This window comes from Scyliorhinus torazame, chromosome 2, assembly GCF_047496885.1.
Source record: "Scyliorhinus torazame isolate Kashiwa2021f chromosome 2, sScyTor2.1, whole genome shotgun sequence".
Lineage (NCBI taxonomy): Eukaryota > Metazoa > Chordata > Chondrichthyes > Carcharhiniformes > Scyliorhinidae > Scyliorhinus > Scyliorhinus torazame.
Window position 1 is genome coordinate 214,547,831 of NC_092708.1, and position 16,865 is coordinate 214,564,695.

Here is a 16,865-nt window from a genome sequence, read left to right on the forward strand (position 1 = left end):
CATGAACTGCACCATCAGAAATCAACTCTAGAATAAGAAATTATATCAATTGCAACAAACTTATTCCTGTGTGTGATCACTGGATGAGCATTTGTTTTAATTATGATGTATTCACTTGGTGACAGTGTATGGTACAGATCCTCAACTTATTCTTCTAATAATTATCTAGTGAATGAAGAACTGAGATAGTGAAGTTATCTTCTGTTTAAGTTTTTGTTTGGTCTATAGCAGTGGTTCTCGGGAATTGTCATGAGCTGGTCTAAATGCAAGACAATGACATGTAACACCATAGCTAAGGTCATACGATAACGGGCCAGAACCCTCATCCCCATCGCTTGTGTGATGTCATACCAGACTGGTTCCTTTGTGTACTGTAAAAGTCTTCATAAAGAATTCTGATTACTTTTGAAATTGCAAGAGAAAATGGGTGAGGTAGGACTGGTAGGACTTGCCCTGTCAAAGTGGTCCTTGGTGAAAATATATGCGAACTACTGGTCTCCAGACCTGTCTTGAACTGAAATGGCATAACACTTCAAGGTATGGGGTTGTAAGATGGCCTTTTAAAAGTGCCACCATTTTACTACAGAAGCCTTGCCTGTTTTCTGGGACATGCACTGTTTATTTGAGCAAGTGGATGAAGACTAATTGGGCACATAATATGACCTGAAAGACAAATCAACCATAATAGGTCTCTTGTTGTCATGCACCTCTTGCTCGTTCTGTTAGCTTGTCACCATATGCATGGGAATAGACCTGAGCAAAGTGGTGAGGTTAGTGATCCTGGTGTCATTGCTCTCTATCTGATCTGCCACTGTATTGAAGCTGAACAAAAGTCTACTGTTAAGTCCAAGGTCTCACTGGCAGGAGTTTTAACGTTCAAGAAAAATAGTCCCAATGTATTGTGACTTTTTAACACTTTGGGGGTTCTGCTGAAAATGTCAGTGCAGTATGTTTTCCAAGTTCAATGAACTTTCCTTTACAGCTAGACAGATGCAGACAATTAACTTAGAATTTTCATAAATCTTTGTATGATGCTTTTGATAGCTTTACAATTACTTTGTAAAATGACTGCTCCGATACATAACATTTTTGTAGGTGGACCCTTAAATTACCAAGTTTCTGAGTAACCTTCAGGAAATGGAGACGGGACGAGGGCACACTGACAGTTAGGGACTTTTACGTAGGGCACAGACTCGCGACACTGGATGAGTAGGAACTGCCGACAGGACAGGAAATGAGACACCTGCAAATAAAACACTTCCTCCGCAAAGAGACATGAGGGTATCCTGGGGCCCCGAAAACTACACTATTAGAGGACCTGATAAGCACAGACTGTAAAGAGGGGTGACTCTGTGGGGAAAATCTATGGACAGCTGCTGGACAGAGCCCGAACACCACTGGACGAGATCAGACGGAAGTGGGAGGACGAACTGGGGACAGAAGTGCGGTGGGGACTCTGGAGCGAAGCACTGAGCAGGGCCAACTCTACTTCCTCCTGCTCAAAGTTTAGCCTCGTGCAGCTCAAAGTGGTGCACAGAGCACCCCTGGAAAGAACCCGAATGAGCAGGTTCTTCCCGGAGGTGGAGGACAAATGTGAACGGTGGCAGATGGGCCCAGCCAACCACACCCACATGCTCTGGGCTTGTCCCAAACTTGCGGGGTTCTGGACAGCCTTCTCCAAGGCAATGTCCAAGGCTGCGGGGTGAGGGTGAAGCCATGCACAATTGGGGTATCGGGGCAGCCAAAACTACACATGGGGAAGTGGGCCGACACCCTAGCTTTCGCTTCCCTCATCACACGCTGGAGAATCCTGTTCGGCTGGCGATCAGCAGCACCACCCACATCTGCAGACTGGCTCGCTGACCTTTCGGAATTTCTCCACCTGGAGAAGATTAAGTATGCCATCGGAGGTTCAGAGGAAGGCTTCCTAAATGCATGGGGGCAGCTTGCCGGCCTGTTCCAGAACCTGTTGGAGGCCAGCAACAACGAGAAAGATAGACAGAAAAGGGAGAGGATAAAGTTTAAAAAAAAGACCGTGGGGAAACCAAAAGAAAGTGCAACCCAGGGGGATGGGATGGGGGGGGGGGCGGGGGGGAGTGGAGAGTGGAGAAAAGGCTGGAGAGACACAAAAGGGAACAGCGTGGGAGGAAGGGGGCAACCACCCCCCATCTCATCACAGGGGAAACTCAGCCGAAGTCGACGGGGGAAGAAAAGAATGGGGGGGGGGGGGGGGAGAACGGGAGGGGGTGGGGGCGGGAGGGACTACACGCCGAGCCAGAGGGTGACAGAATGTAAATAAGGTAAATTAAGGGAAGGACAAGACAAACCTTTCTCTATAATACAGTAAACAAACACTGCAAACAATGTATATAACTTTATAAATTTTGAAAATGGCAATAAAAAAATTTTTTTAAAGTTTGAGTGGACTTCCGCTGGCGGCCATGGAATGAGTGGTCGCTTATTTGGTAGCTCCCGCTCGTGAAACCGGAGCACCTGGAGAAAACCCACAAAGGCACGGGGAGAATGTGCCGATTCCACACAGACAGTGACCCAAGCCCTGAATCAAACCTGGGACCCTGGAGCTGTGAAGCAACAGTGCTACCCACTGTGCTACCTTGTTGTAGGTTCAGTTGCTTTGGATAGATTTTGCTGGTTAGAGTTCAAATTGTAGTATTCGGTGTCTCCGTCTGATTTGTCTTTTGTGTTCGTTGGAGTTGCATTTATCTTTATAGACAACCTGTTTACTTTGTTCTGACAAAATGGGTTTGTTCTATTCCTTCCAGAGGGAATGTTTGCGCCATTCATTCATAGTGGACTCTGGTTTTCTTTCTCTGTGGGATCTGCCCTGTTCTTCCTGGAAGTTGATGTTTTAAAATGGAACTTTAATTTACACTTGTTTCCCAATTTTTCTCAAGTATTTGTTTACTCTTTATGTTCTGACTCTTTTTCCTAGAATCCCTATAGAGCAGAAGGAGGCCATTTGGCCTATCGAGTCTGCACCGACCTTCTGAAAGAGAATCCTACCGTGGCCCGATCCCCACCCTATCCCTGTAACCGCACCTAACCTTTGAACACTAAGGGACAATTTATCATGGCCAATCCACCTAACCTGCACATCTTTGGACTGTGGGAGGAAACCCACGCAGACACAGGGAGAACATGCAAACTCCACACATGCTGTCACCTAAGGCCGGAATTGAACCTGTGAGGCAGCAGAGCTAACCACTGTGCCACCGTGCCACCCTAAGCCTATTAATCTTTTAATTTATCTCAGCAACTACTCTGGGGAGTTCAGTTGTCTTTGTTTCAGAGTCATATGCGGAAACGTCATACATGCTTAACAGCTCTAACTGGGATTCAGTTCTTTTTGGAATCTTGTATGGTCAGTGACTGCTCCTTCGACTCTTTCACTTGACTTTAGATCCTCACTCTGTTTCTTAGAATTTTCCTTATCTGCTTTTAAAACCTGGATGTGCCCTTCTATATTGTGCATCTCAACTTACAAGTTCTTCAGATTTGATCGCAGTTCAAGAATTTAATTGCTCTTTCGAAGTTCAAGAATTTAATTGCTTTTTTCACATTGAAGCTCCAACATTTCATCAGTTTTGGTTAATTCTGCATTCAAGAACTGTTCTGATTAATCGGCAATCCATTTTCCTGTTTTTCATGTTACTTAATAGAGACTTTTGACATTTGAGGTTCATCAAGTTCTAATTTTTCATTAGCAAACTCACATTTTGTATGTGAAAGTTGGTTCCCGACACTGAACAGTTTTTCCTCAGCAGAGCCTAATTTCTTAGTGTTATCCTTCAAGTTCACATTCTTTAATTTTATTTTGTTGTTTCATGTTACTTTGTGAGAAATTTGACTTTCAAATGGACATGCTGCAGAATTGATTAAGAACTCTTTTTTTTGATTGTTGAATTGGAGCTACAGGTTTTCCACTATTTGTTGCTCTGTGTCACGAGAATTCTTCATTCATGGTTTCCTTTTCCTCCCACCGTTCCAAAACATTCTTGTTCAGTGATGTTTTCATTGCCTCAGACTCTTCTATAGAAATTTAGTGTAACTGTATTCCCTCTTTCAATGGCTGAATGTGATGGCAGCCTGGCATTTTCCTTCTGTGTTCTTGCATTTTGCATTTTGACCTCTGCATATTTCCTCATCACTTTTTCCACATGCTCCTCTTTTAACCCATAGCATTAATAAACTTGCTTTCCATTTCTTCCTATGTTTTTCCAAATTTTCTTCCAAAGGTCCATCCGTTTCCATCAGGTTTAAGGTCACTTTCTTGTACCTTTTGGTCTCCTGGAATATAGAACATTGCTGAGTCTGCTCTGTCAACTGGTGCTTCAGTTCTTTCAATGACATTAAATTCAATTTAGTTCTTTTCATAATTTGCCAGAGGAACAAACTTTGACCTAAGGGATTCTTTGACCACGTGGAGCTCAATCAACAGGTTTCTTTTGTGAAGCTCAATTGTTTCCTCTCTTTTCTTACTCGAGGCTTGAAGGGTGATGCACTCCTTCTGTTTTTGAGATTGGAGGACAATCAACTGTTATTTCAACTGTTTGTTTTCTTGTTGAACTCTTGCCAACTTATACTGCACTTCGGTACATTGCTTTGTCATGTTGATAATTCCAATACATCCTTTTCTGAAGCAGTGTTTAACATCTTTTTCAACTCCATGTTTTTTGGCATGTATTAATTCTTCAGTCTTTCAAGGCAGCAAATTATTTCACATCTTCAGTTTGCGGTTGTGCCTGGCTGGTTGAATTCTTCTAACTTTTTTTAACATTGGAATTCAGCATTGTTATTTCCTCTTTGTGCTTTTCTAGAGATATCTACTCAAATGAAATTTTCATTTATTGCTTTCTTCTCAACATTTTAATCATTCTGTTTCTTTCAACGCCTCCTTGTACCTTTGTGACACCTCAGAAATTTGTTTGACCAGATTAGTTTATTGAAAATGCTTGATAAATTCTTCAAAGGTGCATACTCTGCTGTCTTATATTTCAAGTCTTCCAATCTAGCTTTGATATGAACAATTGCCGATCTTATTTCCGTCTTTCTCCAAGTGCAGCAATCCTGGTCCTTCATTTTGTTTTGACTGTTAACTCGGTCTGCTTTCAACGAAGCCTCAACTTGTTCCAGTTCTGTAATCATGCCATTTGTGAATTCATTATCGGCTCATAGCTTGGTTATTTACAACAATCGAAAGGTATCATGGTTATCATTAGATAATATCCAGATTTCTATTGAATTAAAATTTCACCGTATGCCATGGTGGGATTCGAACCTAGATCCACAGGACATTACCCTGAGTCTTTGGATTGCTAGTTCAGTGACATATGTCACTATGCCACGGTCTTCTCTCCGCTCACAAATTGTAACACTCTACGATTTTCCCTTTACTCTGAGTCCGCTGTCTCAGTACTGACACCTGCTGTTGCAGCTTGGGAAATGTCACCATTTACAAAAGGATTTATTTTTAAGACTTCCAACTTGTTTATTGCCTGTTTGCTGTTTTTACGTGGTTTGCTTGTGTTATGGGCGAGGTGTTTTCAGAACCCCAAAATGTATCATGGAGTTCAACCAACCTCCCCCTTTAATGCTATTGTTGCTTTTCCGAGCACACGGCTTGTTTTCCAGGTATGGGATTACAATTATGGACACGTGGGTTTTTAAACACAAAACAATGTTTATTCCATGAACTCAACTTAACCTTTTAAATAAACATTGGATCATTTAACACCCCTTACTTCAAAGGTAACCCCAAAAATATTACAACACTAAATAATCCTTCAGTTATTCCTTTCAACATCCAAGGGACTTAACACCTTTAAACAGAAACACATCAGGTTAAAGGCTTTACTATTATGAGTTTAAATCACCCAAATGATCCAGAGATAGTCTTTCATGGCAGAGATCACAGCAGATCCAGCTCACTGCAAACACAGACACGCACCCGAGCTCTTTTCAAACTGAAACTAAAACACTGCAAAATGGCTGATCTCAAGCCCAGCTCCACCCACACACTGCATTTCTTAAAGATACATTGCTTAAACATCCATTTCTTAAAGGCACTCTTCATGACACCTCCCCCCCCCCCCCCCCCCCCACCCAAGAAAAAAAAACTTCAAGATGGTTTCATTTTTCACTATCCACTAAGAAATGTACAGAGTAAAAATACTTTTTCGTTTCACAAAAAAAAACACGCGCAAACAGGCATAATAATAGTCCATTTTTCCCGTTCTTCTTCCTCCAACCAAAATCCTTCTCGATTGACAAGTCTCTTTGAACAAAGTCTCTGCACGATCCATCCATTCCTCTACTCCTCAGCATTTCTCTTCAGAATCATATAATTTAGTTCAATCTGACCACAGAGCGCCTTGCAATTCTGCAATACAGGAACATTGGTTACCACAGCTTTCAGGCAGTCAAATGCCTGTTGAAAGTCCGCTGTCCATTGAAATTTTTTACGTTTCTTCAGCAATTCCATCAGTGGAGCAATCACGCCACAAAACATTTGCACAACTGTTCGATCAAATCCACTCGTTCTAAGAAATCGCATTATTTCCCTTCGTCTTGAGGGTATCGGAAACTCCGCAAGGAAAGTGATTCGGGCTTCTCCAAATTCACTTTCGGCTAGGTTCATCACCAAACCCGGCACCTGAAGTTGATCGAAGAGCTCCATACGATGTTTTAAATGCTCTTTCCATGTCTGGAAGTTGTAAATAAAAGCAGATTGTCCCACTTTCTCAGTGCAATCCTCCAAACGCGGGATAGGATAAGAGTCCGTTCTTGTAACTGCATTCATCTTTCGATAGTCCACACAACCGTTGGGTACCATCTGGTTTAGGTACCATCACTATGGGTGAGCTCCATTGGCTGCAACCCACTTCAATTATGCAATTTTTAAGCATACTCTCAATCTCTTTGTTAACCTGTGCCAATTTTAACGGGTTAAGTCGATATGGATGTTGTTTGATCGGAACAGCATTTCCCACATCTACATCATGTATAGCCATTTTCGTACTTCCCAATTTATCTCTACAAACTTGCCCATGTGATATCAATAACTCTTTCAGGTCAGTTCGTTTTTCCTCTGGAAGGTAACTTAACAATTCATCCCAATTTTTAAGAACATCCTCATTTTCCAATTTAATTTGATGTATGTCAAATTCACAGTCATCTGGATTTGCTTCGTCACTTTGAGCTAGAATCATTAAAACCTCCTTTTTCTCTCCTTCCCTTTCAAAGTACCTTTTAAGCATATTCTTCCTTCTATCTGGTGTTTTTACCACATAATTCACCTCACTTAATTTCCTTTCAATCTGATACGGTCCACAAAACCTAGCTTTTAAAGGCTCACCTATCACTGGTAACAAAACTAAAACTTTATCCCCACTGACAAAACTACGAACTTTGGATTTCTTGTCCGCTACCCGTTTCATCACATTTTGTGCAACTTTCAAATGTTGTCTAGCCAATTCACCTGCTCTATTTAATCGTTCCCTAAAATTTAACACTTAATCCAATAGTGTAATTTCCGATTTCTACCCACCAATTTTTCCTTAATCAATTTCAGTGGTCCTCTTACCTCATGACCAAAAATTAGTTCAAAAGGACTACATTTGGTAGACTCATTAGGTGCATCCCTAATTGCAAACAATACGAATGGAATTCTTTTATCCCAATCCTCTGGATAATCTTGACAATACACCCTCAACATTGTCTTTAATGTCTGATGCCACCTTTCTAACGCTCCCTGCGATTCTGGATGGTACGCAGTTGATATAAATTGTTTTATTCCTAATCTAGCCATAACTTCTTTGAATAACTTTGAAGTAAAATTTGATCCTTGATCCGATTGAATTTATGTGGGTAGTCCATATCTAGTGAAGAATTCAAGTAACTCCTCCACAATCCTTTTAGCTGTAATATTACGCACTGGAATGGCCTCTGGAAGCCTAGTAGACGCATCCATTATAGTCAAAAGATATTGATTCCCACTTTTTGTTTTAGGAAGCGGTCCTACACAATCAATTATGACCCTCGTAAAAGGTTCCTCAAATGCTGGAATGGATATTAAGGGTGCTGGTTTTATCACTGCTTGAGGTTTCCCTATCACTTGACATGTGTGACATGATCGACAAAATTTAACTACATCTTTATGTAGTCCAGGCCAATAAAAATGTTTCTGGATTTTAGCTTGAGTATTCCTTATTCCCAAATGACCTCCCACTGGTACCTGATGTGCCACTCTCAACATCTCCTTTCTATATACTACCGGCAATACTATTTGATAAACTTCTGCCCGCTTTTCACCCGCCTGCATATGTACAGGTCTCCATTTTCTCATCAAGACATCACTTTTACGGTAATAACACTCTGGTATACTCTCAGATTCCTCTTCCGTATCTGCTTTCTGATATATCTGTTTTATTTCTATATCTTTTTGTTGGATCTCCGCCAATTTTCCTGAACTAAAAATATCCGCCTCATCCTCCACCTGTTCTTGTTCTTTATCAACCATCTGATCAAAAATTGCACTTCAGCTTCATCTTCACTCTTTGATTTCTCCTCTTAACCTGTGACTTTGCGACCTTGTTACTACACAATCCGGAAAAATCCCAGGATATTCGTCCTTCAACACTTCAGTTGACTGATTTTCCACTGGCTTATTAACCACAGTAGGCATCATTCCCACCTGCGATCCAGCTATATCATTACCCAAGATAAACTGTATTCCTGGACAAGATAGTTTATCTATTCTTCCTACTACTTCACCACTCTTCACTGGACTTTCCAACCGTACCTTATATAATGGAACACTACTCCTCTCACCCTGAATTCCACATATCACCACCTTTTCTGGCAACATTCTTCCCAAACATAATTCCTCATCTCTTACCATTAAAGGTGACTAGCCCCTATATCTCTTAAAATTGTGACTTCTTTACCTGCTCCTCCTGATACACATGAGTAAACTTTACCCACACAAGTAAATTCTTTGAAAGACATCTGGCACCTTCTTAACAATTACTTCTTGAACAGGCTGTACAATCGTTTGCATCTCCTTCGCTTCCCTTGGGCTTTCCTTTACCACTGTAACAAATCCCACTGCCTTATCCTGTTTTACCACATCAGCCTTTCCAGTGCTTTTCTTCAACCACCAACACTGACTTTACATGGCCTATTTATTACAGTGAAAACATTTGAAACTTTTCATTTCTTTTCCACCCTCCTGGATTTCTTTTTTAATCTGAGGTACACTCTCCTTATTATCGCCCATCAGATCACCTTTACCTTTACTACTTGAGTATTTCTCATGTCCCCAGTTTCTATCCCTCACCGGCTGAAACTGATGTCGGAAACCAATCTTTGATTTATGAACTAATTCATAATCATCTGCCATTTCTGCTGCTAATCTCACAGTTTTAACCCTCTGTTCTTCCACATGAGTTCTCACTACATCAGGAATTGAATTTTGAAACTCCTCCAAAAGTATAATTTCTCTGAGAGCTTCATACGTTTGGTCTATTTTCAAAGTCCTTATCCACCTATCAAAATTACTCTGTTTGATCCTTTCAAACTCCATGTATGTTTGACCAAATTCTTTCCTTAAATTTCTAAACCGTTGTCTGTAAGCTTTAGGCAATAGCTGATATGCACTTAAGATGGATTTCTTCACCTCATACGTTCCAGATACCTCCTCCGGTAGTGATGCAAACACTTCACTAGCTCTACCTATCAGCTTTGTTTGAATCAGTATTACCCACATGTCCTGTGGCCATTTCATTTATTTAGCTACCTTCTCAAATGAAATGAAAAAGGCTTCCACTTCCTTCTCATCAAACTTTGGCAATGCTTGGTCATATTTAAATAGATTCCCACCAAGCCTTCCACTATGACGCTCTTTCTCACTATCCTCATCACCATCCTCCAACTGTACATTTCCCTTTATGTCTGCCAATTTTAACTGACGTTCATGTCTCATGGCCATTTTCTGAAGTTCAAACTCCCTCTCTTTATCCTTTTTTCCTGATCTGTATCTCCCTTTCTTTTTCTTGTTGTTCTGCTAGGGCTATCCTTTATTTTCTCCTTTCTTCTCTCTCCTTTCCTTTTTCCTCTCTCTTTCTCTTTCTTTTTCCTCTTTCTCTCTTTCGTATTCAAGCCGCTTTAATTCTTTCTCATGTTGCATTTGTTTAATTTGCAACTGAATTTTTGCCATTTCCAATGAGTCAAACGGTATCTCAGGCAACTTTAAATGCTTAACCACTGCCATAATTACCTCATCTTTTCACATTTTGTCAGGTAAGGTTAACTGCAATGTTTTTGCCAAATCTAACAGTCTGCTTTTAGTCTCTGTCCGTAAGGTACTGCGTGTGACAGTCTCCACCCCCAAAAACCTCTGAGCCTCTGAAAGAGCCATTGTCCACAACACACTCCCCACTTAAACTAAAATACCGCACCGGAAAAGCAACAATCCTTCACTGTCTTTAAGTTCACAAAAGCCAATCCAATAGATAGACTTTTATCCCCCTCAAGCCCCCAATAGTTATGGGAGGGGCGTTTTCAGAACTCCAAAATGTATCATGGAGTTCAACCAATCTCCCCCTTTAATGCAATTGTTGCTTTTCCGAGCACACGGCTTGTTCTTCTGGTGTGGGATTACAACTATGGACACGTGGGTTTTTAAACACAAAACAATGTTTATTCCATTAATAAACATTGGATCATTTAACACCCCTTACTTCAAAGATAACCCCGAAAATATTACAATACTAAATAATCCTTCAGTTATTCCTTTCAATATCCAAGAGACGTAACACCTTTAAACAGGAACACATCAGGTTAAAGGCTTTTCTATTTAGTTTAAATCACCCAAATGATCCAGAGATAGCCTTTCATGGCAGAGATCACAGCAGGTCCAGCTCACTGCAAACACAGACACACATCCAAGCTCTTTCCAAACTGAAACTAAAAAACTGCAAAATGGCTGATCTAAAGCCCAGCTCCACCCACGCTCTGACATCACTGCATTTCTTAAAGGTACATTGCTGAAACATCCATTTCTTAAAGGCACTCACACATGACACTTGGGTATTGTTCATTCTCTTGTCGCTATACATGGGGGGTGCAGTTTCCAGCCCTCTTTTTAAGCCCCTGTGTGCTCCACAACTTGAAAATTAAAATACTTGTGAAGTGTTTTTAATATCTCCTTCAAGCTGTCTATGTGTTGCGATAAGATTACTTCATCTGCAAACTCACGAAACCAGTAAAAAAAACTGTTCATCTGGACTTATTCTGATTTCCTACTTGGATATAATGTACTGCGTTAATTATAATTTTCTTCAAGAAATTCATTTTTGCATCAGTTTTGACCTTTTGTATCAAATTGCTGTGGTAATGTTGATTTGTTGTCCATGGTCGACTTTAACTTCAAGCGAGTCCGGCTTTAAATACCATGCAGACTTTAAAGATGGTGCCGCAGCAATCGTTTCTTCAAAACGTCTTCCCATGCTTGTTCGGTTTTGTCTGGCTCCCATAGCAATGGTGGCCCCTGACCGTTTGGAATTTTTTTTCCACACCGTTCATTATATCAATGATTTGAAGTCTTCCACCACGATATTGGAGGATTTCTGGGTATATAATCGATTCCTGGCTTTGGCTCAGGTTTTTAAATCTTTTTATTCTGAAACAAGCTCTACCACATGGTCAGGCACTGATTCTGAACCCAAGCTGACTGCTGTGATTTTGGAAAGGGGCTGCTCTGACATTTTAAAGTATTAAAGACCTTTAAAACTTTGCTTACTTCTGCTAGATCCTTTGACTCTGCAAATGATCGATGTTCATAGAGGACCTCAACAAGATCTGATGGTGTTCTTAGCTGAACAGTGGAGTTTTGTTTCTCTGCCTTTCTGCTTCCCGTTCTGCCATGCGGCTTTTTTTCAGGCAATCTCTAACTTTGTATTTGCTTCAGATGCTTTCAGTCAGTTCAGAATGCTGTTCCTTTAGTTTTTCAGCTTTTTAATTTTTGTTCCAACTCTCTAGGTTTGGGAGTTTTCCATGAGCTACCACCATGTTGGAAGGGTTTGTTTGGCGTTTCACTAAGGTTCAGTGGGTTGTATGGTTGAACATTGTGCTTATTGGTAACGCAACATGTTCATTGGATAGCCCAGACCAGGTACTATCTCCATGCTGGCTTCCGCTGGACTACTGCGCTCTGTCTATTGTCATGTGACTCTGGGCGACACTGTTTCCCCAATCCTACATTAGCCCTTGCTATGCCAAACATTCTTACACGACAGCTTTGAGGCGTCAGAAGATGAGATAATCTCTGCAGAGTTTCCAGCCTCTGACCTGCTCTTGTAGCCATAGCCATAGTGGCTGGTCTGGTTCAATTTCTGGTCTGTGGATGTCGATGGTAGAGGAATTAACGGTGGTAATGCTTTTGAATTTCCTGGGGAGATGCTGAGATTCACTTTTGTTGGCAATGGTCACTGCCTGGCACTACTATGGTGCAAATGTTACCTGTCATTCATCAGCCCAAGCCTGAATGATGTCCACCTCTGGCTGCGTATGGACATGGACTGCTTCATTGTTTGAGGAGGTACAAATGGTACTGACCAATGCAATTAAGCAAACATCCCCACTTCTGACCTTACAATATAGGGAAGTTAATTGATGAAGTAACTGAAGATGTTTGGACTTGGGAAACGATCCTGAGGAATTCCTTCTAGCAATGCCCTGGGACTGAGATGATTAGCCTCGTACCATCACAAACCTCTTCTTCCTTTTGTGCTAGGAATGACTCAAGCCAGTGGAGAGTTTTCCTTCCGATTCCCATTAACTTCAGTTTTGCTAGGGCTTCTTAATGTCAGACTTGGTCAAATACTACCTTGATATCAGGGGCAATTACACTGTTCAGCATGGCCTAGCAGAGCAGATAAGCCCCTGCCTTAGTAGATGCAAGTGAATAATGAAGCCTGAATTTTCCTCCTGTAGAAATAGTGATATTTTCTCAACAAGATCAGTGACTGACCCCTCCACCCTGGGGAAGAGTGCCTGCCCATCCAATTTCTCCATGCACCTCATAATCTTGTAGACCTCTATCAGGTCACCCCTCAACCTCCATATTTCTAATGAAAACAGCCCGAGTCTATTCAGCCTCTCCGCATAGCTAACACCCTCCAGAGCAGGCAACATCCTGGTAAACCTCCTCTGCACCCTCTTCAAAGCCTCCATATCTTTCTAATAGTGTGGCGACTAGAATTGTGCGCAATATTCCAAGTGCGACCGTACCAAGGTTCTACACAACTGTAGCATGACTTGCTAGTTTTTATACTCTATGCCCCGTCCAATGAAGGCAAGCATTCCGTATGCTTCCTTGACTACCTTGTTCTATTGTGTTGCCATTTTCAAAGATCTGTGGACCTGCATGCCCAGATCTCTCTGACTTTCTATATTCCCAAGTGTTTTGCCATTTACGGTATATTTCCCCTCTATGTTAGACCTACCAAACTGCATTACCTCACATTTGTCTGGATTAAATTCCATTTGCCATTTCTCTGCCCAAGTCTCCAACCTGTCTACGTCCTGCTGTAACTACTAACAATCCTCAACACTACCTGCCACTCCACCAACCTTGGTGTCATCCGCGAACTTACTAATAAAACCAGCTGCATTTTCCTCCAAATCACTTGCGTATGGTGACTGGGTATAATTCTGTCAGTGTGTCATCCTGTTCCTTGACTAGGAACTGCACTGTTGACCGCATCCATTTTTATTGGACTGAAATCGATAGAAAATACCACATGGTGTCACTCAGTCATTACTACTTATTTTGAATGCCTCTGCCATGTTTGTCTGTTTCCAAAGACTTCCACTGGAAAATCCCTGTGGCGTTAAAGTAAGTGGCATCCTGTTCTATGGGTCCACACCAGGTTTCCCATCACGTGTTAATCCATTGGATGGTGAGGAAAGTTCTCACTTTGTTTTCAAAAAATCTATTGTCAAAACCTATTTTCTCCATATAATGGGAAGTACTGAAAAGTAATGGAAAAACGTAGGTGAATATTGCTGCATATATGGAAACTTGATGATTATTATTATTAATTCCTCAAATCTTCAGTCTCAAGTTCTCACTTTGTGGTATCAAAAGCTTGCATGCATTGTTGATGTCTATCTCGTGTGGACTTTGTAAGCTATTGGCTTTAAAGTATTTAAAACATTCGGTTTGTTTTTTTATTTGAAAATGTAACTTTCTGACAACAGAATGCAGTCTGAATCCATGGAAGATGTACAGGAGCCCAGAATATCTTCAGAGCTAAACCAGTAAGTGTGAAATTAATGTATATCCTCTAAGCCAATGGCCACGTTTTATATAATCAGTTTAGGAAATTAATCCAGATTGGAAATTAAATGTGAATAACTGCTATGAAAGTAATAATTTCTATAAAATTCAATATTTTCATTTCGAAGAAAATGTTTAAAATTGCTTCAATTGAGCTTTGGTGAAAGAGCAATCTGAAGTGAAGACGCTGATCTGGAATGTTAACTTGGGGCGTGATCTAATGAAAAAACAATAGTCTTTTCTGGATGGCATTAGCCGGCACCCGGCACTTGTAGCTATTGAGCGACATTTTGGGGGGGGGGGGCTTCAGTATGGAACACCCCGCCGAGGCCGCCCCCCCCCCCCAACTCACCTCTTGGATAGGGGTCCTCGAGCCCCATCGCACTTCACCTCTTATGAGCAGGACATCCCTCGGCCTAATCCCCTCTGTGGGCAAAATGCCACCCGGGCACCTTGGCACAGGTACCTATCCTAGCAGTGCCACATGTGCCATCCTGGCAGTGCCAGAGTGGCATCTGCTTGGTGCTGTCAGGATGCCCACGTAGGTGGGATCCCGATTACAGAATCCCGTTGCATCTCACTGGGTGTAACGACAGTTGGGAATGCCAGAAGAGGCCTCTCGCAGGATCTATCGGTTGCCCCCAGTTCCGATTCTGGCAGGGCACAGCCAGTAAGTCGTACCCTTAGTTTCTCTCTTAAAACAGATGCTGCTTCATCTATTGCCAGCATTTTCTATTTATATTTCAGTATTTTGCTTTGGAGTATACTACTCCTTGTTATTTTAAATTGCATATAATGGTACAAATGGCCTGATAGAAAAGTTAATCGCTCTTTCCGAATTTTCTCAGATCTCAGCTTTGAAAGTCAATTTCCATGTATTGTACAAAAAAATTAACTAATTATGGTACCTTTTAGACAAGGACAGCTATTGCACAGAACACACAACAGATTGTTTTATATCATCCAAATATCTGGAATTAATCCATCACACTGGCATGGCCATAAATGCAGCTGCCAGCTTCCATTCTAGTTGATTAGCTATGGTTTTATGCAGCATTTCACCAATTACTGCATCATTTTGGGGTGCCTATTGCTGAAAACACATTCAGATGTGGCATTCATCAGCATGATGTTCCTGCTTTTATACTTGCCTTTGAACCCGTTATTGACAAATTCCTCTCCATTATCATTCAACAACTTCAGTGGTGCCCTAAGTCCACTCCCTTGCCTATTTATAATGGCAAAAAGACAAAAGAAAATGGTTCCCCTGTGTACAAAATGTAGAATGCAACCATTTCTCCCATGATTTTGTCTGTTTGCCTTGCCAAGTGAGTTGGTAGAAAGACAAAAAATGGTTACCCGTTCTACAAAATGTAGAATACAAATTATGCTCTCCTTCCATGCCATTAGATCATGGATCCTCGTTAAAATTACGCACCAATGGAAAGCTTGGGATAGGACCTGACGGCTTCCTCCGATGCTTTTTACAGATTTCACACTCCTCAATAACTCAGTAATTCCTTCTACTAACATTGTATGCGCCTCATCAATCATTACACGTAGGATGAAGAAATTAATTTTTTGCCCTGATTCTTATTTCCTGAGAAACATCAAATTTGATCAGGGTCGAGACTGGGTAAACTGAAGGACCACTGACTTTCCAAAAATAATTGTCTTGTCATGCTCATGTTGAATTCCATTTGTGCCTTTTTCAGAGAAGGCTTAGTCGACAGCTTGGATATCACACTAGAGACTATGGCCCAGATTTTCTGCTCCCCTCCATTTCTTGTCGGGTGGGTTCGGTGATGGGAGCAGCAGATATCATAAGGACTGCAAAATCATGTTTTATGTTGGCATGGATGTATGATATGTTTGTCCCGTTCCCCCCATCAGTGAATGATGCGTTTCCTGATGTTCAATATCGGGGGCATCATTTGAACACATTACCATGTCATTATCGGGCCTATATGACTGAATCATCTAGTCTCCCCTGGCTACCCAAGGTGACATGATGGCAGAATGGTGTGAATCATGACTGGTCGCTCAAATCTTGGCAGAGGGGTTCCTGAAATTTATTGAGTTCACTTTTCCTCATTCTGCCTGCCTTTAATCATTTCGCTGTATTGACGCTTGTATCCAATATGAACTATTTTAATATCTGGCCATCGTTTTGTGCCATCTGTGTTACGCTCAAATGCCTGATTTGATCCATGAAGGTTGAAGGAAATGACTGTTCCTCAGGAATGTTTTTTCTTCAAATCAGAAGACATCTGATTCAAAAGGGTCTTCCTTTTCTGACACCAGAATACCAGTTAGAACCAATTGCATGTTTACATGAGACTTTTAGCACAGTCTAGCAATTTCAATGCTAGTACTGGTCCAGGGATCCCCAAATTGAATTAGTCAATCTTTATGGAGTCTGTTACAATTAATGAGACACTCTTCCATGGAATGACCATATCAAAGTGACTATGCCACACAGGACACTTAATAGTTTATCTTG

At 41.3% G+C, this 16,865-nt stretch overlaps 1 protein-coding gene across 2 annotated transcripts in view; it reads left to right on the forward strand.

Annotated features, from left to right (window-relative positions):
- Positions 1-447: 447 nt before the first annotated feature.
- Positions 448-16,865, forward strand: part of rbm44 (RNA binding motif protein 44) — a 290,943-nt gene continuing 274,525 nt past the window's right edge. Inside the window, exons 1-2 of one of the 2 annotated variants that reach the window (XM_072483580.1) lie at positions 448-537; positions 14,284-14,343. In XM_072483580.1, the coding sequence (XP_072339681.1) occupies positions 482-537; positions 14,284-14,343 (116 nt within the window). In that variant the 5' untranslated portion in view covers positions 448-481. Of the gene's footprint in view, positions 538-14,283; positions 14,344-16,865 lie in introns of those variants that run through there. The other variant, XM_072483588.1, reaches the window with a different exon arrangement.